Source organism: Lynx rufus, unplaced genomic scaffold, assembly GCF_022079265.1.
Source record: "Lynx rufus isolate CCGP_SWC_20201006 ecotype Redwood Valley unplaced genomic scaffold, mLynRuf1.p SCAF_5, whole genome shotgun sequence".
Lineage (NCBI taxonomy): Eukaryota > Metazoa > Chordata > Mammalia > Carnivora > Felidae > Lynx > Lynx rufus.
In genome coordinates this window covers 80,533,689-80,559,048 of record NW_025814867.1, presented here as the reverse complement: position 1 = coordinate 80,559,048, position 25,360 = coordinate 80,533,689, and the positions used below count along the sequence as shown (strand labels likewise).

General features: G+C 36.2%; 1 protein-coding gene across 4 annotated transcripts in view; it reads right to left on the bottom strand.

The window, feature by feature from the left end:
* TP63 (tumor protein p63) overlaps positions 1-22,691 on the bottom strand; it is a 226,532-nt gene extending 203,841 nt beyond the window's left edge. For 3 of the 4 annotated variants that reach the window (XM_047099488.1, XM_047099489.1, XM_047099490.1), the window contains exon 1: positions 22,579-22,686. In XM_047099488.1, the coding sequence (XP_046955444.1) occupies positions 22,579-22,640 (62 nt within the window). In that variant the 5' untranslated portion in view covers positions 22,641-22,686. Of the gene's footprint in view, positions 1-22,578 lie in introns of all 4 variants that reach the window. The other variant, XM_047099487.1, reaches the window with a different exon arrangement.
* Positions 22,692-25,360: the final 2,669 nt, after the last annotated feature.

Below are 25,360 nucleotides of genomic sequence, written 5' to 3'. Positions count from 1 at the left end.
AGGTCTCCTCTAGTTCTAAAATTTGTCATTGTGATTTTCTAGAACATCTCTGGCTTTGAGTATAACTTGTCTGAGTCTTTATGTTTAAAGTGAGTTTCTTATAGACAATATATATTTAGGCAATCTCTATCTTTTAATTGGTATATTTGGACCATTCATATTAAGTTGATTATTGGTTTTGGTGGGTTAATATTGACTATGTTTGCACCTGTTTTTTTATTTATTGGATTTGTTATTTGATCCCACTACCGTCACCTCTTTTCAAGCATGCTTTGGTTTTAATTGAGCATACTATATGATACCATTTTATACCCTCTATTTGTGTATCAATTACAATTAAACATTTGCCCTAGGGTTCACAATATGCATTTGTAACTAATTTAAGTCTGCCTTCAGATAACACTATATTTCATGTGTAGGGTAGGTGCCTTACAACAAAGTAACTTCCAATTTCCTCTTTCTCATCTCTTGGGACACTCCTGCCATCTATTTCACTTAGCTCTATGTTTTAATCAATTAATACATTGTTACTATTATTGCTTTAAACTGTTTTCTTTTAGATCAAGAATAAGAAAGAAATTTATTTTACTTCACTTATTCTTTCTCCAACCCTCTTCTTTCCTTTCATATAGGGAAGATACACTTATTCAAGCATATTACCTATATTATTTTCCTTCTGCTGTAAGGACTTCTTCTAAGATTTATTGCAGGCAGGTGTGATGGCAATAAATTCCCCCTAGTTTTTGTTTGTCTCTTTTTTTCTTTCACTTTTGAATGCTAATTTCATTGGACGTGGAATTTTAGGTTTGTGGGGTTTTTTCCCCCAATCCATTTAGTGTTTCACTCTACTTTTTTTTCTTGTTTGCCTGAATAATTTTTAGAAGTCTGTTGTAATTCTTCTTGTTCTCCTTCAGCTAAGGTGATTCCCTCCCTTCCTCCTTCACCCTCAGCTTCTTTCAAGATTTTCTCTGTCATTGGTTTTCTACAGTTCAATTATGATATATTCCTATAAGTGTGTGTGTGTGTGTGTGTGTGTGTGTGTGTGTGTGTGTCTGTGTGTGTGTGTGTCTGTGTGTTTGGTTTTGGTTTTGATGTTTCTTGTTGTTTGAGCTCTGAGATCTGCAGTTATTGTTTTCTGTAATTTGAGAAAGTTCTCAACCATTATTACCTTAAATATTTCTTCTTCTTATCTTCTCTCTTTTTCTGGTATTCTTATGACAAGAATGCTATACTTTTTGATACTGTTCTTGGATGATCTGTTTGTTTTTTCATTCTTTTTTTCTCCTTGCATTTCAGTTTGGAAGACCCTATTGACTTATTTTCCAGTTTATTGCTTCTTTCCCTGGCTGTGGACTATTGATGAGTCAGTCTACTGATGAGCCCATAAAAGGCATTTTCATTCTTGTTATACTATTTTGTGTGTTTGAAAAGGCTTTATTTTTTACAGCAGTTGTAGGTATACAGCAGAATTGAGCAGAGACACAGAGATTTCCCATATATCACCTACTTACACATATGCACAGCTTTCCCCATGTGCAACCAGAGAGGTACATTTGTGACACTTGGTGGGCTTAAGTTGACACATCATTGTTGCCCAAAGTACATGGCTTATATGAGGGTTCACTCTTAGTATTGTGCATTGTATGCAAATATATAATGACATGTATCCACTATTGTATCCTACAGAAAAGTTTTACTCTCCTAAAACTACTCTGCACTCTGCCTGTTATCGCTGCCTCTCCCAAAGGACTGGCCACATTGATACTTTTACTATTTCTATAGTTTTGCCTTTTCCACAATGTCATATAGTTGTGATCCTACATTATATAGTCTTTTCAGATTGGTATCAGATTGGTACAGATTACTTTGTAATATGCATTAAGGGTTCTCCCATGTCTTTTTATGTCTCGATAGTTCATTTCTTCTTAGCACCAATATTTCATGGTCTGGACATACCTGTTTATTTATCAATTTACCTATTGAAGGACATCTCAGTTGCTTTAAGCTTTTGACAATTTTTAATGAACATCTACATGTAGGTTTTTGTATGAACATAAGTTTCCAACTCACTTGAGAAAATACAAAGGAGCACAATTACTGGATCATGTGATAAGAGTATTTTTAGTTTTGTTAAAAACTGCCAAACTGTCTTCCAAAGTGGCTGTATCATTTTGCATTCCCATCAGCAATGAATAAGGGTTCATGCTGCTTCACATATTTGCCAGCATTTGGTGTTGTCAGTGTTTTGGATTTTGGCCATTCTAATAGATGTGCAGTGGTATCACATTGTTTTAATTTGCAATTCCATAATGCCATAAATTGTTGAGTGTCTTTTCATATGTTTCTTTTCCATCTGTTTATCTTCCTTGGGGAGGTGTCTGTTCAGGTCTTTTGCCCACTTTTTAATCAGGTTGTTCATTTTCTTATTGTTGAGCTTTAACAGTTGTTTATATATTTTGAATAATAGTCCTTTTCCAGATCTGTCTTTTGCAAATATTTTCTCCCAGTCTATGGCTTTTCTTCTTATTTTGTGACAGGGTCTTTCACAAAGCAGCAGTTGTAATTTTAATGAAATCCAGCTTATCCATTAGTTTTTCATTGATTATTACTTTGATATTATATATAAAAAGTCATCACCATACCCAGGTTCATCTAGATTTTCTCCTGTTATACGAGATTTATAGCTTTGAGTTTTATATTTAGGTATAATGCATGCATTTAAAGTTGATTTTTATAAAGGGTATAAGGTCTGTGTCAAGCTGTGTGTGTGTGTGTGTGTGTGTGTGCGCGCGCGTGTGTGTTTTGTATGTGGTTATCCACTTGTTCCAGCACCATTTATTGAAAGGCTATCTTTTCTCCATCGCATTACCTTTCTCCTTTGTCAGAGATCAGCTGACTGCACAATGGTATTGTAATAGCTTTGTAGGGTGACAGGACAGCCATACTTGTTGTGAGCATAGCACAACATAGAGTTGATTAGTCATGGAAATTAATGTAACATTCTGTGTCAACTACACTTCAATTAAAAACATAAATCCATTGTCTACATTTATGTGGGCCTATTTCTGGGCTCTTCCTTCTCTTTCATTGATTTATCTGTTGTTTCACCAATACCACACTGTTTTGATAACTGTAGCTTTATGTTAAGTCTTGAACTTGAGTATTGTCAGTCTTCCAAATTCTCCTCCTTCAATAATGTGTTTACTATTCTGTGTCTTTTATCTCTCCATATAAACTTTAAAATCAGTTTGTCAATATCAACAAAATAACTTCCTGCTATTTTTATATAGACTATATTGAATGTGTAGATCAGGTTGGGTGGAACTAATGTCTTGAGAATATTGAATCTTCCTATCCATAAACGCGGAATAACTCTCTGTTCAGTTGTACGTTGGCTCCTTTCATCGGTGTTTTGTACATGTACTCATACAGATCTTATCCATATTTTGTTAGATTTGTATCTAAGTGATTTTTTGTGTGCTATTTTAATTTTTTTCATTTAAAATTCCACTTGTTTACTGTTAGGATACAGGAAACAAATTGATTTTTGTACATTAAACTTACACCCTACAACTTTGTTTATAACCATTTATTAGCTCCAGAAGTTTTTTTGTTGTTGCTGTTGATTCTTTTGGATTCCCCACATAGATAATCATGTCATCTGCAAATAAAAGAGTTTTATATCTTCTTCCCAGACGGTATACCTTAAATTTCCTTTTCTAGTCTCACTGTGTTAGGACATCAAATAAGGTATTGAAAGCAGTGGTGAGAAGGGACATCCTTGCCTGTTCTTAATCTTAGCAGGAAAGCTTCTAGTTTCTCATCATTAAATATGTTAGCTGTAGGTTGTTTGTAGATTTTTTTTTATCAATTTGAGACTAATTTGTTGAGAATTTGTGTCATGAATGGGTGTCAGATTCCGTCAAATGCTTTCTCTGCATCTGTTGATATGATCATGTGATTTGTCTTCTTTTTTTTTTTTTTTTCAACGTTTTTTTTTATTATTTATTTTTGGGACAGAGAGAGACAGAGCATGAACGGGCGAGGGGCAGAGAGAGAGGAAGACACAGAATCGGAAACAGACTCCAGGCTCTGAGCCATCAGCCCAGAGCCCGACGCGGGGCTCGAACTCAGGGACCGCGAGATCGTGACCTGGCTGAAGTCGGATGCTCAACCGACTGCGCCACCCAGGCGCCCCATGATTTGTCTTCTTTAGCCTATTAATGTGATGGATTACATTAGTTGATTTTTGAATGTTGAACCAGTCTTGCGTATCTGGGACAAACTGTAGTGTTTTTTTAGCATTTTTTTATTTCTATCATCTCCGTTTGATTCTTAAACTTTCCATTTCTCTTCTTATATAATTCATCAGTTTTTTGCTGGTTTTCGACTTTTTCTATGAGAGCCTTACAACACTAATCTCCTGTTGGATAATTCCAACACCGATATCATATCTGAGACTGTTTACAATGGTTGTTTTGTTTTTAATACTGTGACTTTTCTACCTTTTATATGCTTGGGGATTTGCTGAAAACTGCACATGCAATAGAATGATAGGAACAAATAAATTTGCCTTTAGTTGGATGATTTATGTCAATACTGGTAGAAGTTAGGTTATAATTGAAGTTTGCAGGAGGTATAGGTGTCAGAAACTTCAACTTCCTCTAGTGTCCTTATTTTTATTTTCTTTTTTTGATTTTGAGTTTTCCTCTACGAGAGTCTGTGCCTTGCAACTCTTTCAGCTGAATTTGCTGCTCTTATACTGGAGTCCACCTGATATAGTGGTGAGATGTTGTGGAGAAGAAGGCTCTATAATATTTCAATTAAATCTCAGTTATTCAGTGTGTATCACAGGGATGTTATCTTCAGAAGTGCTTCTCCACTGATATAGCTTTATTGCTCCTGACCACTTCTTCCTTTCAGACGGCAGTGTTTCTGATCTATTTCCTTGAACCCTTACACTGTCAACGATGCTGTTTTTTCTCCTTATGAAGACATTGCATGTGAATGGGGCTTGAGTGAGAAGATTCCCAACTGATGAGCTTCTGACCAAGTCTTTCCTTCTGGATAACAGTCCTTCTGCGGCGTTGTGGAGAAAACCATTGATTTCACAATGGTTCCTCCTTCCTTCCCCTTCAGTGGAGGATTTTACTCAGTCTCCATTTTGAGAACCCGGTGGGGTTTCTGGTATCAGTGCAAGAAAGGTGGTGGTGGGGGGTCTCCTCTAAGACTGCATTTCCAACGGATCTGTCGGGGGCCGAGATGGTTGAAGCAACCTCCAGCAATTAAACAATGTTACCAATTAAATTTTCCTCCTACTTTGTGTCTTCAGTTGTGGCTAGGTAGTTCCATACCATATGTCTCTGGATGAATCTATCTTTTCAGGCTTTGTGGTAGCGATTTGTCCTGCAACTTTACTTCACTGATGGGTCCAAGAAAAGCAATTGGCTTTCACTTTGTCCAGCTTTAGTTGTTGTTGTTGTAAGAGAGTGACAACCTCAAAGATCCTTACATGTTGGAGTGAAACCAGGAGTCTCTGATTTTTAAATATTTTACAGAAGCAGATGTCTCAATTTCTACTTAATTGTGTTCCAATAGACTAAAAATAGCTCTTAAAAATATTACTAATGATCCTTTCACTTCTGCAAATTCTGTGAGTCCCTGAGACTATAAACTGTGATATTTGTTTTGTAACTGATGATCGAGGCTTGAAATCACTATGAAATACACTGCAGAGAGCTACAGTTCAAGAGCTGTCCCATGATCTTCCCACTCAGGTGTTCTCAGTGGAATGCAAAAGCTAGAATTTGGCTTTTCTCCACCAACCCAATTAAGATCTCTTCCAGCTCATCAAGCTGAACAAAAATTACATTGAGGGCATGTGACAATGGAAAATAAGAGGACATGGCATGAAAGAGTTGGGCCAAGAAATTTTATGTTGAAATCTGAGTGTGAGGTATCTCAGTACAAGAGACATTTCTGAATAACTAGGTCATTAATGCAATACGAAAGCGCTTTGTAATTTGTAGGTTTTTCAATTTATTCTATTGGTTATTCCTTTAGGGTTTTTTTTTAAGATATTTTGATACTTTTTATAAAAAGGTATCACAACATTGGCATAACTGAGCACTTTAGTCTTTTGCAAGATAAACATTAGTAATATCAGACCTGTTTCATAAAAAAAAAAACTCAGCTGAGAAATACTTCTTTAAGTTAATGTAAAAGAATATATACACCAGAAATTTGTACACTTTTTACCTCTTAGTAAATTCCCTAATAGTAACCTCGGAGACTTTTAGGTTCTAATATCAAAGCTGTTAAACAAAGTAATCATGAATTGATCTAAAATGAAACAGATTTTCTTTCCATATAATATGTAGAAGAAAATACAACCTATCTTTGTTTCATATACACTTCCATCTTAATAATTTATATTTCATTTTGTCACAAATGATACTTGTCATCTGTTTCTTTGGCATCATTACATTTTTAAAAATAAAAACAGCATGCTTTTACCTAAGTATTTATTTATCTCATATGTTTACTGGGATACTTCAACTGGTTTTGTACTTTAGGACATTTGCTGGCAGATGGGTCTCATACTTTCCCAGCTTTAGATAATAAGCACAAAGTTGTCTCACAGATAAATGGGAGATTAGGTATATAGCATTTACCATGAATGACATAAACACACATAAAGAGAGGATCTAATCATGAGTTGATTCTTTAATCTTTTCAGCCCTAGTGGAGGGTGGGCTGAAATTCAACCATTTCTTCCCCGAGCACAAAGGACCACATGAAACACTTGAGATGCTTCTACCTAACACACTCTTTTGGAGCTAAAATAACAGACTAAGATCTGCTTAGATTTAATCCCTTAAAAAATATAAATGTTACAGACAACTAGACAAGCATCTTATTATAAATGAAACATGGTTTAGGGCAAAAGGCTTGAAGAAAATTAAACACTCAAAGGAATTTTTGCTTAACAATTACAGCTCATGAAATCTTATCTTCCATATATCCAAAAAAGTCTAGTTTTAGGTAGACTCAACTGAGACGTCTGGAAAATTAGGTTATTTGAGTATTATTATTCTAAAAGTAACAGCTACAACAACAACATGATCAGCAGGTACCATGATTTGAAAAGAAAATTGTACTTGTTTTGATTCAATCAGTCTAAATGTAAGAGATAATTATTAAGCAGAATTTTAGGAGAATTATGTAAGACAGTTCATAATAGTTACATACACTAGGAATAACTCAGAAACTGAGACATAAGATTCATTCCTTTTGTGAGTAAAGCAAAAATATAGTGGATCTCATTGGCAAAGTCACCAAAGAGAAATGATCTCAGGCCAAAATTAGAGTAAACTCCTATTAAACATATTAACATCTTTAAAGGAAGAAGGTACTAGTCAAAGTGGAATAGAGAATTTCTTGGTCCTTGGTCAGGGCTGAGGAATAAGAAGAGAGATACATGCTGTTGGGTCTCTAGCTCTGTTGTGAGACCTGTATATTCTGGTATATGAGTATTTATATGTTCCTTTCAGTATGTGTATCTTTATGGACTTAGTTATACGGAGATAGATCAGGTTATCCGTTACCTCCATTTTTGTTTCTGCTATGCCTTATTCACCTAGCAACATTCTGAGTCTAATTTGCTATCCCCTACAATACATCTACGGGAGAAGAATATGCTTATCAGTCAACAGAATCTTATTCAAGGTGGTCACACTTATCATTACGAGTTAACACACTGACTTTCCATTTTCACACATCCATCTTAGAATGTTTGGTTAACCAAGAAATTGATGTTGTGTTGAAACATCAGGCTTCTAAGCTTTCATGTTTAAGAGCTAGCTTTGGATGGACATACACTTACTCAGGTAATGCCATGCTGTGGAGATGAGATGCCCTTTTACAGATGACACCCAAGTGCCAAATAAGGTCCTTCTACAAACTTCAACAATTGTATTGGTCACCTTTTGAAATATATCCTTGATACCACCACTATTTACCACCTTGGTACAAAGCACCATCAACTCTCATCTGCAACCAAAGCCTCTGAACTTGATCTCTATAGTCTATTCCCCACAGAGCACACAGCCAAAGTGATTCTTTATAATAGAAGAAAAAATAACATCCTTAGGGGAGAAATATCAATCCTTCTTTACATCCACCTTCTGAAACCCTGCTCTCTGAAAGTTGGCCTCACCTCTTAAATTGGTTGTTGTTGACTCTGTTCCAGCTACTCTGATCTCTGCACTCCCTGCCTGGGATTCTCTTTCTCCCCCAGATCTCCTCCTTATTCCTTTCAGATCTCCACTCAAAGGTCACTTCATCTAAGAGGATTTAAAGATGGCCATCCATTTAATATAGTACTTCTTCCAAACCTGTCATTCTCTCTCTGTACCCCTTACCTTACCTCCCTTTTATACAGAGAATGTCTACCATTCAACATATCACGTGCTTATTTGTGGGCTGGAGGTGCAAGTTCCACAATAAGAGACGACAAGTTTTTGCTCACCAGGGTGTGGAATAGGGGTTGGCACATAGACGGACTCAGTACAGTTTTTAATTTAACAGCTGCAAGAGAAAAATATGTCATAACAAAAAGACTATTTGATTAAGTTCCGGGATTCTAAGTCTGCCTTTGCCCTCAAATAGGCATCTGTGTGACATCAGCAAGTCACTAGCTCTCTACCTTCAAGTTCTTTATCTGTAAGGTGGAAATATTAGCTTTGGAGCTCAAATCCTATATGTGAAGGATTTTACATGATAAAACCCTGAACAACTATGAGAGTTTTGGATAAATAAGATGCTCAAGCTTATAAACAGGATAGGTGGCCAAGTTGAGTGAGAACACTGTATTCTGAGTGTGTAATGGTGATTGTGAGTTTTGGTTCCTCCACTGACCAGCTCCGTGATGTTGAGTCATTTACCCAACTCTTTAAAGCCTTATTTCCCTGGCAAACGAGAAACTCTTTCTTTTTTTTTTTTTTTCTTCAGTATGATTTTTTTCCCACTCATTTTAAAGAAATCATATCTTATCATCAGGAAAAATGATATAACTAACAGTAACTAAGGACTTTTTATTAGCCCTTTTCCCATAGCTCATCAGCTAACAGGAATTTACAGAACATGCACAAGTGCCTAGCACTGTTGTAGGTGTTTGGGATAAATCAGGGCACAAAAGACACAAATACCCTGGCTCTGTGGAGTTTAACTTCCACAGTGAAGAGACGAATAAGCAATAAATACAGAAAGCAAATGAAATAGTATTTTGAAAGATGTTATACGGACAAAATAGTATAGTAAGGAACTGGGGATTATGAAAGGAAGAGGTCAGGTTGCAATTAAATAAGAGGTCATGACATTTGAGCACACAATCATTGAAAGACTCTTTTTTCCTCTTCCTCTTCTCCCTGCCTCACTTTTTTCCCTTAAAGTTTTGAAACTGTTGCTTCCATGCCTTGGCTATTGGAATGATGCAATGAACATAGGGATGCATAAAAAATTGAAACTATACTATAAATATATTTTATTAAAAATTATAGAATTATGTATTCCCACTGAGTAGTACATTGTACTACTATTGACGAAATACTATTATAAAAGACCTTCAAAATTAGTTATTTAGTCTTTTCATGCAGGAATCTGTAAGCATCTTAGTTATGACATACAGGTGATCTCATTGGGTCTCTTAATATGGATTTCCTTAAAAGAAGTAATATTTTATATCCATTCATCAGTGGATGGACTGTGGGCTGTTTCCATAATTTAGCTATTGTAGATAATGCTGCTACAAACACCAGGGTGAATGTATCCCTTTGAATTCGTATTTTTGTATTCTTTGGGTAAATACCTAGTAGTGCAATTGCTGGATTGTAGGATAGTTCTATTTTTAACTTTTGGAGGGACCTGCATATAGTTTTCCAGAGTGGCTGCACCAGTTTGCATTCCCACCAACAGGCCAAGAGGGTTGTCCTTCTTCCACATCCTTGCCAATACCTGTTGTTTCTTGTGTTGTTTTTAGCCATGAAGTTGTGGTATATATGAATGGAATATTACTCAGCCATTAAAAAGAATGAAATGTTGCCATTTACAACAATATGGATGGAGCTAGAGTATTATGCTGAAGGAAATAAGCCAGTCAGGGAAAGATAAAGACCACATGATTTCACTCATAAGTGGAATTTAAGAAACAAAACAAATGAGCAAAGGGAAGGAGGGGGGGAGAGAGAGAGAGAGAGAGAGAGAGAGAGAGAGAGAGGCAAGCCAACAAACAGACTCTTAACTATGGAGAAGAAACTGATGGTTACCAGAAGAGAGGTGGAGGAGGAGTTAAAGAGGTGATGAAGATTAAAGAGTACACACGTGATGAGCACTGGTGTTGTACGTAAGTGTTGAATCACTATACACTTGAAACTAATATTACACTATCTGTTAATTGGAATTTAAATAAAAACTTAAAGAATAAAAAAAGCAATATTTTCATTGCAAATGAAATAAATACCCATTTTCTTTAAAACTCATGCATATTCTGTAGTCCAGGGTTTTGGGAATTCATGATTTTTAGTGTTAACTTTTCTATTCTTGGAAACATCCATAGAAGGGAATGGAGGAAGGACAGACTCCTCATTTGGCTTCCTAGGGCAGCTACATGCACACTGCCCAGGTAGTTGTACCTTGTAAGATGAGGGTGGCTAAAGCCTTGCGTGGCTTTGCAAAGGCTCTTTAGGCTAACACAATGAATCATTTCTCTCCATCAGCCTCCTGGATTTTATTGTGTGACTAAAGGAGCCACCAGAGGAGAAACTGTGGAGTTGGGCCCTCTAAGAGAGAGGTTATTGAGATAGATTAGATTTAATAACTTTGGTCAACTACTCATCACAGAACATAGACATATGGACCAGTCACTGTCTTAGCACAGATACTACTCCCATTTTTAGAAAAAAATTTATGCCCCAGTGATGACCTAGTTTTTAGGGCATGACTAATTACTAAAAAGTCCAGTATAACAAAATAGTCACTTTTAGCCTAAAATCTGAAACTGAAGAACCACATCAGCATTTAGATTGTTATCTTTTTATAGTGACCCTCCTCTTTGTGTTTAAAACCTTTCTACCTTGAACTGGAGTTCAAGATTAGTGTCTATTTGTTAGGACTTCTGGAGTTCTTGGAAGTGATAAAGTGCTAGACAAATGCTATTATTTATAGTCTGTCCCCGTTCAATGAAAAGGATCCATAGACTGCTGCTGCCAAGAGTAGCATTAGTTACCCAGCCAGATAGTTTCATTTCAAGGTTCCCATTGGTTGAGACTGAACAGAATTCTTGAGCAATGAAAATCATGGCACTCCCTTGTGACTAGAGAAGCCTGTTTCAGACCCAAGCTGCCTCTGGTTTCTGGTAGTGTGTGCCTTACACGGGTTCTCACATGGTTTGCCATGACGACCAAAACCATTTTGCCAAGGAATAAATTATGGATGTGACAAGCAACCATCTCTAGTCTCAAACCCAATTCATTTGCTTTTCTTTCTAATTTTCATTTTCAACTTTTTGGCCAAGATTTATCTCTGTTATAAGGAGACAAATACCAGTAGGCCAGGTTCCTATATGCTTACATCTTCCATTTGGTCCTCCTCCATTTGGTATAAGACCATGTATCAAGGGAGGGAAAGGTGATTGAGGAGTGAGGGGGAGGGAACAAAGTATACGAATATGGAGCAAAACATCTCAACTGAGTTAAACAAATAATTATTGAATACCTGCTATGTACAGGACTCCATGTAAGACACAGTATATAATCAGAAACAATGAAGAGCTTAGTCATTTAAGTAAATATAAATACCTTAAGATAAATATAAAGTTCTATGGTATATCAGAGAGAAATATGACAGAAATTATTTGTGATATGCAAAAGATTCATTCACTAATTCACTCATTCATTCATTCACATATTATGCATTTGTAGAGCAGTTTGTCCTCAAATTTGGCTCTCCAGGATTGTATTAATGGGACAAAATGTACTTGGTAACATTTCCCCTCTTTAGACTGTTTTTCTAGAATGTAAATGATTTGTTTTATGGTCTCTAAGCATACCAAAAAGACAAAACTTATGACAAAAGCCATTCCCACATAAAATTTACTGAGAGTTAACTAAGGCACCGACTATAAACAATAATTTTCTATAAATCAGGATCCTACTCATCTCCATGAGTGTCTAGATGTTACCTGGAGAAGTTACTCTGTGCCTCAATGTCTTCATCTATGGAATCTGAATATTAAGAGCTACCACCTATCTAGAGATTTCTACGTGCCAGATGCTCTCTTAAGCAATTTATACTATTAACTCATTTAATTCTCAAAGCAACCCAGTCAGGTAGATACTACTATTCATGAGGAAATAGACACAGAGATTAAGTTAGGAGATTTAACAATTGGCAGAGAGAGAATATGAACCAAGGCACACTGGCCCCCAAATCCAGTCTCTTAAACATTATACTACTGTCTCTTGGTTAGCAATTGATATGCTAGTAAATCTCTTTAAGGTGGTTCGAAGATTAAATGTGTAAAATTAAATATGTAAAACGCTTATAATAGTTTCTGGTGCATAGTAAGAACTCAATAAATATTAGATACTTAGCTGTTTATGCTTCATCCTCCTTTTCTAGAAATACAGTGTCAAAAGTTGACATCTTTAAAAATTAGTAACTGTGGTTTCTTTAGTTGCCCCAGTTAATAGAAAAGTGTTCATTAAAGCCACATCATTTTACATCCGTTGAATTAGCAAAAATTAAATATAGTAATAGCCAAAGCTGGGACTATGACAAAATACATTGGTATGTCCCTTTCAATAGTAATGTTTTGCAGAAACTTGAAAAAATATATTCCTTTTTATTTGTGAACCCTCTCACTTCTTAGGTGGAAGCATATTGTGGGGAAAGCGGCCAAGTCTTCAGATAGGACGGTCCTGGTTTCCAATTCTGACTCAGATGAGGAGGAAAATACAAAGCGGTCCTTCCACTTACTAGTTAGGTCACCTGGTTGTATTAGTTACCACTCTGAGTATTTTTTTCTTCCATCTGCAAATTGGGATGTCACTTGCCTCAAAAAATGTATTATAGGAGATAATGCAGGTATTATATGGCACTTTGTATGGACTGAACATGCATTAGTTTGCTTTCCTTAGATATATGTTCCATGGGATGATCCCAAGGAAATGAGTCAAAAAAAAAAAAAAGCTGGTATATAATATTGTAAATTTTTAATAAGAATTATAAAATTTAATAAAAATTTAATAAAAATTATAACAACCTAAAGGCTCATTAATGGAAATAAATATATTAAGTTGCATTGATATTGTCATCCCTATGCAGTTACTTATGTTAAATGCAAAAATACATGACAAATTAGAAGTTATTATTTATTTTTATAATTAACACATTGAAACTATCATTTTTTAAATGTTTATTTATTTTGAGAGAGAGAGAGCGTACACATGTGAGTAGGGGAAGGGCAGAGAGAGAGAAGGAGAGAGAGAATCTCAAGCAGGTTCCACGCTGTCAGCACAGAGCCCAGTAAGGGGCTCTATCCCACTAATTGTGAGCTCATGACCTGAACTGAAGTCAAGAGTTGGATGCTCAACTGACTGAGCCACCCCGTCACCCCAAACATTGAAATTATTTTATTATAACTTCTATGTATAAAAAATTTTGGCCCTAGAAGATGCCATATAAAACAACTGTTTTAAAAAATTTTTCCCTGTTGGCTTCCGTCATTGTTGGGAACATGTTATTTGTCTAGTAAATAATTTTTGATATCATTAATACGAACTCACAAGTACCTTTATCTGAATATACTTCCTCTGAGAATAACTAAAGTGTTCTAACATTTATGTTTATGTTTCCTCCTGAGCATTAATGATCTTCCTTTACTGCACACTTAATTCAGACGGTTCTAGAACCAGTGTTGCTGCAGTAAAAACAGTACTAAAAACGTCCCAGTTTTTCAATTCCTTATCATATATACAAAATAAGGATTAAATATTTACTGAACATTATTGAATAGTTTTATAGTTGACAATGTTGAACTATTTAAAGCATTATCATTTCCCTCTTTCTATTTCTTGTCACCCAAGGAGCATCGTTATCAATTTATTAAATATTAGTTAACTTACAAAACTCCTTTAAAATGTGCTTAGCAACTTAGATAAACTAGATACTAATTTTTTTTCTTATAAAACCAAACATTATATATGTTGTAAGTTTTATGTGTTTTTATTTTGGATATGTTACTGTCACAATTTCTTATTTTTTGCTTACAAAATGCCCCAGTTTCACTTTTGCAGAGAAAAGCTTAGACTGGTTTAAAAAAATGTGCTTTGTGATATTTTTAGCTTTTTCATATATATTCTGTCTTCCTAAGAAGCAAAGAAATACAGAGCTTCTGTGAAAGAAAAAAGAAGAAAGGAAGGGGAGGAGAAAAGTAAAAAAAAAAAAAAAAACTTTCCACATTACTTCTTTGAAGGATTCAAGAATTAAAGATAAAATTGTATATAAATTGTATGTAGGAAGATGAGGGGTACCTCAAATGCCAGAAAGAAGGTTGCTAGTGCATTCATGGGGAGGACAACACCGAAGGCCTTTGCTCAGTGAGAAGACTTGATTCTACACGAGATTCTGTAGATGAACTGAATTCACCAGCATTAACTTGAGTGTATCATCCATTAATATGCCAAGTTTTAGCAAAGAAATCTCAGATCCACATCAGCCTCTACGGGAATCGCTGACACAGGTGGGAAGATTTATCACATTTGATAGTATCAATTAAGATGCTGAAAAATTTCATTTGGACTAGAAGCCTTTAGATTGCTCATAATTTAGTTTGAAAATCCTGTCCAACAGAAAGTTTTCATTCATCCCCCAAGATAACAAAGGTGGGAAAAAGAAAGACAAAATGGAAACACATTTTATTAGCACTTTCTATTTGGAGGAGGTTGTAATATTATGGAGAAAATGGAAGATATCTTTCTCAATGAAAGCTTCAATAAATATACTATATTTATTTTATTTATGTAGTTAAGAAGTAAAGGACACTATTAAATGAAAGCATAAAATAGAAGTTTGGCAGAATCAGAAAAAACAGGAAAGAAGAGAAGCTAATGACGAATTTCAGAAAAAATATATAAAAGCTTGGGATTTTTAAGGAAGCTCTAAAAGTTGACTCTCTTGATGAAATGTTAGGATATGATGAATCAAAAAGGTCAAATGCAGTCAACAATTTTTAGGTATAACATATTTAACTTTAGAGGGCAAAGTCTATTACAGTGTTGCCTCTACCATGGATTTGTAGGTATCCTATTATTTATTTCAAGCTACACTACCATTTGTAAAAAGGCTTATGTTAAAAATCTACCCTGGGTAACCATGTGGTTGATGAAATTATCACACCAACATCCAGTATTTTGCTTTTTGAGTCAAAACGCTTTATCAGTTTTAACATGGTCATGATGCTGGTTTTCCCCTCAATTATGAGAGAGCTAATGAGAGAGTTCATGGAAAGTGAGAAAGGGTGTTTTCTGTTCAACTGGACAAATTAAGCTTGCTCATTTGAAAAAAAGAAAAATGTACTGGAAATTTGAAAGTGGCAAGGGGATTTTGAGCCTGACATTGTTTCTCTCTACTTAACAAATTCATTCTGAACCTTAAAGAGTCTAATTCATAATTAAGACTCAGATATAAGTAAAGAATAGGAGGCAAACAATAAGAACAGAGTGACAATTAATTCTCTCCATTTAAATTATCTCCCAAATATTATGGCTTAAGGTAAAACCAACACGTTAATAACTGTCATTTCCAAAACCTTGACTAACCAATAAGTACACATCACTTCATGTCCATTTCTCATCTATTTTAAATGGAACAAAGTGATTTTCAGGAGTTTGGAAGTGCATAATTACATAGACTAAAGTCTTTGGACTTTGATCATAATTATAGTGCTTTATCCATCCATCACTTGTTGCTTGAGGACTGTTCCTTGGCGAGTTATTTAAAGGAGATAGGAACTCTGTCAGGACAAATTTGAGCTGCAAAACAGCTAATCAGAAACTTGGCTCTCTTGACTTAAAACAGATTGAAAATTGCTACTTTAATCTCACAATCCATTTGGCTCTTAAGTAAAGTGAGAACATGAAGTCTCTCTTTAGGAAGGCATGTGTCTGTTGTTCATATCATTGGGTACCTTTTTTCAAGCTTCCTATTGGGACACTGGGTACAAGTTTGTCTCGCTATATAGTCTCAAAATTGGATGTGCAAACAAATGAATCATCTGCAGTGCTTGATAGAAAATGCTAGTTTTGCATTCCTTCCCCTCACCCTCAATTTCCCAGAGAGATGTATCAATGTAATTGTAAACCTAAAATTAACTGGGAACCTTATAGCATCAGAAGGTCTAGAGCTGTTTTTTTCAATAGTGGACTGAGAACTACATGAATCAGAAAGGTTTGTTTTGTTTACAATGTCATCCAAAGGCTCCACCTAGACTTATCAAATCATAGCCTCAGGCTGTTGATAGAACATTTCTCTGAATTCCAGAAAACATCAGAAATGAAAATGTACATCACTATGTTTTCCTGAAAGCCAACTTGGATGTTACAATTTTGGGCATCAGTTACCATCTAAGAGTTGAATATAATATACCTCCATGGAAAGCACGTTGAGGAACTTGAACAGAGGCTACTAACAGAGATCCTCCTTCCAATTTGCTGCCTCCAGGGTGGGTGCTTTGCATTTGTAGTCCTCAGCAAGCAGGTGTCTTCCTACTCTCCCATGAACTTCGTTGTATTAGCTCTATATATGTAATTCTACATTGGATTCCCTGAGGTCCAGGACTATATCTCACTCTCATCTTCTACTGCCCCCACTCAGCACCAAAAAATAAAAATAAGTAAATAAAATAAAATAGTTTCTGGAATTCTTTAACAAATCAAAACCAAAAAAAAAATAGTTTGAGTTTCTACATCTACAATTTGAGGATAAAAATCCTTTACGTGGTGAATTAGTTTCCTATTGCTGCTGTAACAAGTGACCGCGAACTTGTGGTTTAAGCCGATACAAATGCGTGATCTTACAGTTGGGTAGGTCAGAAACCTGACATGGCTCCCGCTGGATTGAAGTCAAGGTACTGGCAGGGCTGCATTCCTTCTGGAGGCTGTAGAGGAAAATCTGTTACCTCGCCTTTTCCAGCGTCTAGAAGTGCCAGCCTTCCTTGGCTTATGATCCCCTTCCATCTTCAAAATCTGTTAAGATGTTTTTCACATCACAATTCTGACTCTTTTTCTCCCTCCAATTTCCATTTTTAAGGACTCTCATGATTACATTGAACCCACATGGGCAATCCAAGATTGGCCTAATTTAAGGTCAGCTTAAACCTTAATTCCCCTTTGCTGTGTAATATATCATATTTACTGGTTCTGGAGATTAGCACCTGGCTATCTTTGGGGGCCGTTATTCTGCCTTTCACACCTGCCCACCTCCCAGGTGGATGAGATATGTAAGGCACCGGGAATACTTTGTTAACTGTAAAGTTCTATACAGTTTTAATAAAATGATTAATATGTTCTGTGGTAGAAATCACATTGAACTGGATCATGAGACTTAAATTCTAGGTCTGGTTCTGCTTCTGTATTGTTCTGTGATTTGGGGAAAATCTACCCCTCTGGGATTCAGATTTCTCAATTCTGAAGTAGAAGTACTGAGAGAGACAAGCCAAGATCATGCCAAGACCCATAATTGTTGTCCTTAATTCAAAGATGATATAAAGCAAAATGGAACTTCAGGTATGCCCACACGAGGACACAATTGTTGCTGGAAAGGAATCCCCAGTCTAGCTGATGTGCTACACACGCAGAAGCACAACTGAGCATTACACTAAGGGAATGCATTGCAGAGTTCTGTTGGGTTCATATATAATCCTCCAAGTCCCAGCCGTGAACAGTAGATCAGAGGTTGCAATCTCTGATTACTTTATGAGGAAACTTTTACTTAAATAGCTTAAATGATTTCATGAATGTCATACAGTCAGTTAGTGATGGAGTTAAGACTGTGATTCAGATCTTTTAACAAGTTCTATGTGCACTCAACTAACACACTTCCCCGCCTCTCTCCCAAATAAATGCACTTACAGCAAAGGAGTAGCATACAGAATTGTAACCCGTCATACTTCGGGCTAACCACAAATGATCATAAAGTTCTTTGAGAACTTATTCTGGTGAATATTGTAAGGCTTTGAAGCAGTTTCTTGTTGGTTACAACTGATGGATACGTTAGTCCCTGTTGACAATTTGTACCTTCATATTTCTTTAGGAACCAATTCTTCCTGCCTTCTGCCTTGCTTCAGTTCAAGCACTGATAGAGACAATACACGCAGACCGTTGCATGCTGGCTTGTTACAGACAAACAGTGATTATGGAGATGGCTAAAATGAATGGAGCAACCTTACTAAAAACTGGTTTGCAATGGATGGATACATCCTTTATCTCACATACAAAATTGTATTATTATATGTTATATCAATTCTGCAAGTCTTTGTATGTGCATAAAGATCACTGTGGGTGTATATTTCATCTTCATACTTGCCATGATCCTGATAGGAGTAAGAGCACTTGAAAAAAGAGTGATTGTAGAGAATTTAATGAAGAGACTATGTATCAAGGTACAAGGAATAGGATAGGGCTTTTTGGAGTTAATCATGGCTGAGACTGGCTACCACCTCTAAGCTTGAAAGAAAGGGAGAGTAGGGACCAGTTACTTGAACTCAAGACATTTGGACCTGTGGCAAGGGCATCTGACAGGACCTGCAGTCTTTAGTAAAAAAATCCAACAGGGAAGTGGCCTGGGAAACATATATCCTAACTTCATTCCTATGCTCTTTTAACCCAAGAGGAAATCAGAGGATAAAGGAACTGTCAGTGTAGTCTTTAGAAGTAAGCTTCCAGAAGAACAGAACAAGAAGAAGAATGGAGGACACATGTGGAGAGGCAAGTGGAGGGCACCCAACACAGAAGTACACCTGCCTTTCTGTGATTTCATCTGATAAATGAAATGATCTTCCACTATAAGTTCTCTGTCACCACACTTCCTTTTGGGATATATTTAGAAAACAGAGTGAATAAAGTTGACCTTTCAGCTAGTACAGCATAACATTTTCAATCAATATGTAATTTACACAGGAAATACTTCTTACTCATCCATACACCATGCTAGCAGTTTGAGCTTTTTTGAATAGAGGGGACTGGCAAAAAGAACACAAAATCATCTTGCAAGTGGTTCAAATTTTAATGTTTCATTTTCTCTTATTTTTAGCCCTCGGCTATCATATTATGTTCAAGATTTAATCTTGGTTCATTTTTATTATCACTTTAACTGCTTTATTTTCAAAAAATTATATTTTGAAAGAAATTAATCTTTCTTTTAGAATTGCTCCATTAAAAAATCTATTTTAAAAACTAGATGGCAATTCTAAAAAAAAAAAAACAAAAAACACAGGATGAAAGACGGCCTCGATTATTACCCAACAGCACACTAACAGAGATTTAGCTTCTAAAATGCTAAATTTTAGATTCATCTTGAGTTTTTAACCTATTAAAATGTAAACAGAACTTATTGTTCAGTTTTCATTTTTAAGAAAATGGTAACTTACCCACTGGCTCTTATTTATTTATCTAGCATAATTTCATCTATGCTTTGATATTTTGTGAAAACCAAGTTAGCAATAAAATGACAAGGCTTGTGATTTTTCCCACCTTTTCCTCTTCTTTGTAATGGTCAATGTCATCACAGGGGAAATCTAAGCTGTATAGTTTTCATGCCTCTGTGGTTATCAGAAGTTTTTGCAAAGACTAAAGTAAATTAGGATCAATACTGGGGCAGAAATAAACGTATAGTGTCAATATTTTTAGGTGCAAAGGAAAAAAAAACAGTGAAATCGCAATTTTAACTGAGAGAATGATTATCATAGTACTTTGAAATTGGCTTTTTGGGAATGGCATTAACATTCAGTAATAAATGGTAATAGCATCCCTCATTTATCTTATTCTGTGATAGAAGGAAATCATGCATTAAAGTAGCTTGGAGTTAAAAATAACAAGATATCTTGTTCTTTCCTCTTTTGAAAATTCCCTTTCATGACTTCTTTCAAAAGACAAGGTCAGGAAAAAGACAGATTTAACTATGTAGATGACGATGATTATGGAATGATTAAATTTGGTCTTTCTTAAAATAGATTTTGTAAACTGAGAACTACAAGGGTTGTCTGCTAAGAAAAAGCAACTCAAACCCATTCACTCACTAGGCATTAAAGTGAATATTGTTTATTCTTACTTTGGCAATATACAGTATCGCAGGTTTCTTATAGTGATAATCCACTTATTCATTTACTCACTAAGCAGGATAGATAGGAAAATAATAATAATTCAGCTCTTAAAGTCTGTGGCAAAACATTTAAAATATTTGAGGAAAATGTATCTGTTATTAAATATATAAGTATCGCTGAGTTAAATAAATGAACATCACAGCCATATCTTACCCATTTTGGTATTTCCAGTGACTTGCACAGAGTAGATAGATGATCAGCAACGAACTTTTTTCTGCTCTTTATTTGCCACTTAAGTTTTAATTACAAATAGAGAGGACACCATCTTGCCTAACACCATTTATCAGGTGAATAAATGTTTCCTGACCCCGCGCCCCCCGTCCCCTCCCCCCCCCCCCCGCTACCCCACGCCACTATCTCACAGCTCCCTATGTGCTTTTGTCCTTTCCCCAGAAACAACACTCACCATGATTAAAGCTCAGGGCATTTGGCAAAATGTAAAACTATTTTAAAGTATTATGGGTATTTTGAATTTTACAACATGTCCAAAACAGATGATTTTTGCTCCATGAATTAACAGGTTGCAGGGACAGTTTGAGACGCAATTTTCTCATTTATTTATATTTAAAGGCTTCTCTTGTCAATCACTAGAAATGCCTCTAAGGCAGAGGTATACAGGATTGACGTGTGGGTTTCTAGTCAATAGAAGAAAGTTTCTTCTAGAGCTGAGGTAGATCCAAGTACCTATTTAAAAAAGATATCCACAAGGGAAGCATTATACAGCAAATGTTTCACCAGAGCTATGCTCGTAGAATAACATTTCAAAAGAATTTCGTAGGATAGAAAATTTTGTGTCTGGAAACAAATTTTGAGAACCAGAAAATGTTGGGTATTTTGCTCCTTATTGACCCAATCCCAAACTCCAACTAAATCTAATTTTCAAATTATCCAAGAACATCAGCTCCAGGGCCGTCCATTTTTGTTAACATTGTCGTTTATGGCAGACAGTAAGGCAGGAATCCAATCACCACTTACATTTCCTATTTCAACCTGGAAAACCACAAACTTGCTTCCTCTCTCTCTCTCTCTCTTTCCTTTTTCTTCCTCTCTTTTCTTTCTCCGCCATTTACCTTTCTGCTTTACTTTTCTGCTTCTGCTTTCTCAGACAGCCCACCAGAAACCTCACAGGAAGAGGAGCAAAGTCTACATAGTCCACATTAGTGTCCTACATGGTGACAAGTCATATTAATGAAAAAGATCACACAACTTCCATAATTGCCTAGGCAATTTGACAGTAACTGAGCCCTTCCCAGAGAGCCCACTCCACTTCTAGTACAAGGTTCCAATAAGCACCGGTGGTGAATGACAAGTTAACCCCTTTGGAACCTCACCATTTTCAACACTCAGAGGACCTCTCTCATTAGTCTTATAAAATAAAGTATGAAATTCCAACATCACATCTCATGCTGTTAAATTAACAACATCACACTGCTACATACGACTTAAATATCTCCCATAACTTTATGACTGGAAAAACACTGTTCAGATTTCATTTACCAGTTTAAAAATAGCAAACTCTAATTTGAAACACATACACACACATCGTGCATGCTCGCTAATATTCCCTCTTAGTACTAGGCAAATGTTTCTTCCTATAAACATAAATAAAATTCAGTATCATCACAAATTTTAAAAGTCAGATTTGTCAAAAGATGATGTTTGTTATGAAACAAATCAAGAAGAAAATCTTTCTTAGAGTCAGAATGACAAGCCACAATCTGGCAGCATAACAATGGCTACTTCATCTATTTTTAATGTATAAATCAAAAGTATTCTGTGTTTATTTTGACTCGAAGATAGACCACAGATTATTATGTCCCTGTCCAATGACATTTCTTCTTCTTGGGTGGGTGAGTGCTGAGCAAGGCAAAGAACAGAGTTTAAACATCTTAAAGGGGTGTGACAATTTTTCAAGAAACCATGGGAAAATTGTCTTCCACCCTTGTCACTTCGTAGATCCAGACATGAACTAAAATCAGAAAAGATGCCCACAGACCACTTTCAGTTCACAGAAAGTCCAAAATAATATCGCTGTGCTCATAAACAAGGAGGGGTTGCCCTTTGTCCACAGCAGAAACACTCATAATACACAAGGCACTCCAATTAAGTTTTGATAGAAGTTACGTCACATTTCAACTCACCGCTGGATGTATGGGTCGGGACAGTACTGTAGGGTGGCACACCGTGAAGTTTCACAATTCATTTCCTCCAACTCTCTTTGACAGTCAACAAGTGGAGAACAATTATATAACATATACACATATACCTGTGTATATATAGATATAAAGCCAGGAGCCTAAAAGCAATAGGGTCAAATGCTATCAGACATAGAAGTTTAGACACTTCCCCCCTTCACACACATTTGCAAAGAGGCGGAGCGTTTCTTGATTTTAGCCAATGAGATTTGTCAAGTGACTAAAACCTCAGAAACACTTGATTCTTACCAGCTGGGCATCCTCTCTAAAGTTGTTCTTCCCCCTCTACCACGGCTTTAGAGTCCTGGAGGTATAGTGGCCACACTTGTGGGCAACTTGGAGGCATCGCCGAACTTCTGGTCTCTCCGGTGATTGGATGCTGGCATGAATGGCATCAGAGTTTAATTTCAGCAGCCTGGACTTTTGAAACAGAACTAAGCTGATGAGTGTCCACCATGCTTAAGTTAATTAATGTTTCCTTATATCTGCATACTGATATGAACTGAGGACTTCTATAACTGCTCCTGGTGCTTTTTTTTTTTTCCCCCAGAGCTGCTTAGGAAGGGTGTGTGTGTGTGTGTGTGTGTGTGTGTGTGTGTTTTCATCTCCACCTCCCCGCCCGCCTCTCCCCTCCCCCCCCCCCCCACTTCATTCTCCCTTTCAGCCAACCGCCTGTTGTGGTCACAATCTCAAATAGCAAAGACAGGGAAATTCCTTGATTATATTTAACCTAGAACTCACTCTTCGTCTCAACTAAGAGAAAGAGATATCCATTCACATCCCTTAGAAGTTTTGCCTGCCACAAATAAAAGAAAATAACCATTACTGAGTTGGGTGTTTTTAATATCCTACCTCAAACACACGCACATGATTTTCTTAAAGTGATAATAGTATATTACTTCAGACTCTTTTGAAGCTTACAAAATCATTTCAAATTGCCTGTTATTGAAAACATTCTAGGTTTACTTCAACCTCTGTCAGTCTGTTGTACTTTCTTACTACGTTTTCCTGTTTTTGCTGGTTTGAGTTTCACTTTGGCTCAACCTACTTTAGAGTAAAATCATTAAATTGTTCATATATCCAAAAATCAATATAATATCAGAAAATTCTACATACAGAATAATTTATTTCCTTTCTGAATACAGGCCGTAAACCTGTCCTGGTTTTGTGGATTTGGAAATCGAATAAAATATGATTCAGAAGCTAAATTAAAATAGACTCCAGCAGGAAAAAAAGACCAGTTTGTGTGCCTGAGCGTCACTCACAGGGCAAGTTCATGTCTTCCACTCACTCCCTAACCACAGGTCACCTGTGAACTGTGACAGCAGCAGTTGCCGAATTTTGTGACAATCTAAAATCCTTTCCAGAGAAACTTGACATTTCCTTAAAAGAAATTCCAGTTCAAAATGTGTTTCATAAAAATATTTCATTTGTTGCTTCAGCCAGGATAGAAGGGAGAAGCTATTTAAAACTTGACATTCTCTTCCCTTACTTAGCCCAAGAGTGTCTAACATCTGTGAATTGTGAAATTCACAAACATGCTGGCCTGAGCCCCAGCCAAATCAAACAGCTTGTTCTACAAAATGTGAAACTTGAAGGGAAGATCATTTTACTAATGAATTAGAGATTCGTTAATTGGAATTAGAGTGTTTGGCTTTACTCCTGCTACTGGAATACAGGTGACTGGAATATACAAAGTTCTTAAATTGAAAATAGTCAATTTCCTCTGGCTATGGCCAGGTGACTCCATCACGCAGGGCCTTGTTTTCCCCATTTATAAAACGAGAGGTGAAATAATGATCTCTAGTGCAGTGCTTCTCAACTGTTAATGCATCTGTGGGTCACCTAGAAATCTTGTTAACAGGTCCTCTAGTTCAGTAGGACTGTGGCAAGGCCTGAGACTATTTCTCAAAACCCCCCATGTGATGCTGCTGCTTCTGGTTTTAGCATCACATTTTGAATAGCAAGACCTAGTACTCCATCCAGGCCTGATATTTATTTACTTCTAGGAAATAATCAGGACTCTCCTACATATTTTAAATTACCAGGAGAGGCTCTAGGCCCCCAAATAAGTTATCAATTTGCAAACATCTCTAGCATGTTTTTCATTTCAAAAGGTTTATAGCCTAATTTGTAGAAAGGGGCATTAAAAATTTTTTTAATGTTTTATTTATTTTTGAGAGAGAGAGAGAGTGCGAGTGGGAGGAGGGAAGAGAGAGAGGGAGACACAGAATCTGAAGCAGGCTCCAGGCTAACCAGCACAGAGTCCGACACAGGGTTCGAACTCAAGAACCGTGAGTTCATGACCTGAGCCGAAGTAGGACACTTAACCAACTGAACCACCCAGGCGCCCCTATAGACAAGAACATATAAAATACATGCCTTGACATCAATAGTTGTTATTTAAAAAAAAAAATCCTAAATTTACTTGGCTAAGAGGGACAGCTGTTAAATGGCAAAAATGTTTACATAAATAATTATGAAAAATATTGGGTACTATTGCATTGCAGAAATAAATGCAGAGTTTACCTGGTCCAAGGGCAAAAAGGCAAATTCTTTAGGATTCGACATCATGCCAGTAGCATACATCATCTACAACCTGGGAAAAATAAGTGACGATTATATTATAATTACCATAATTGCCACTTATATTAATATTACATCTGTCTTCCCCCAGGGGTATCGGGTTACTATACAAATGCGTAAATTCTGTCTTTGGTGTGCAAGT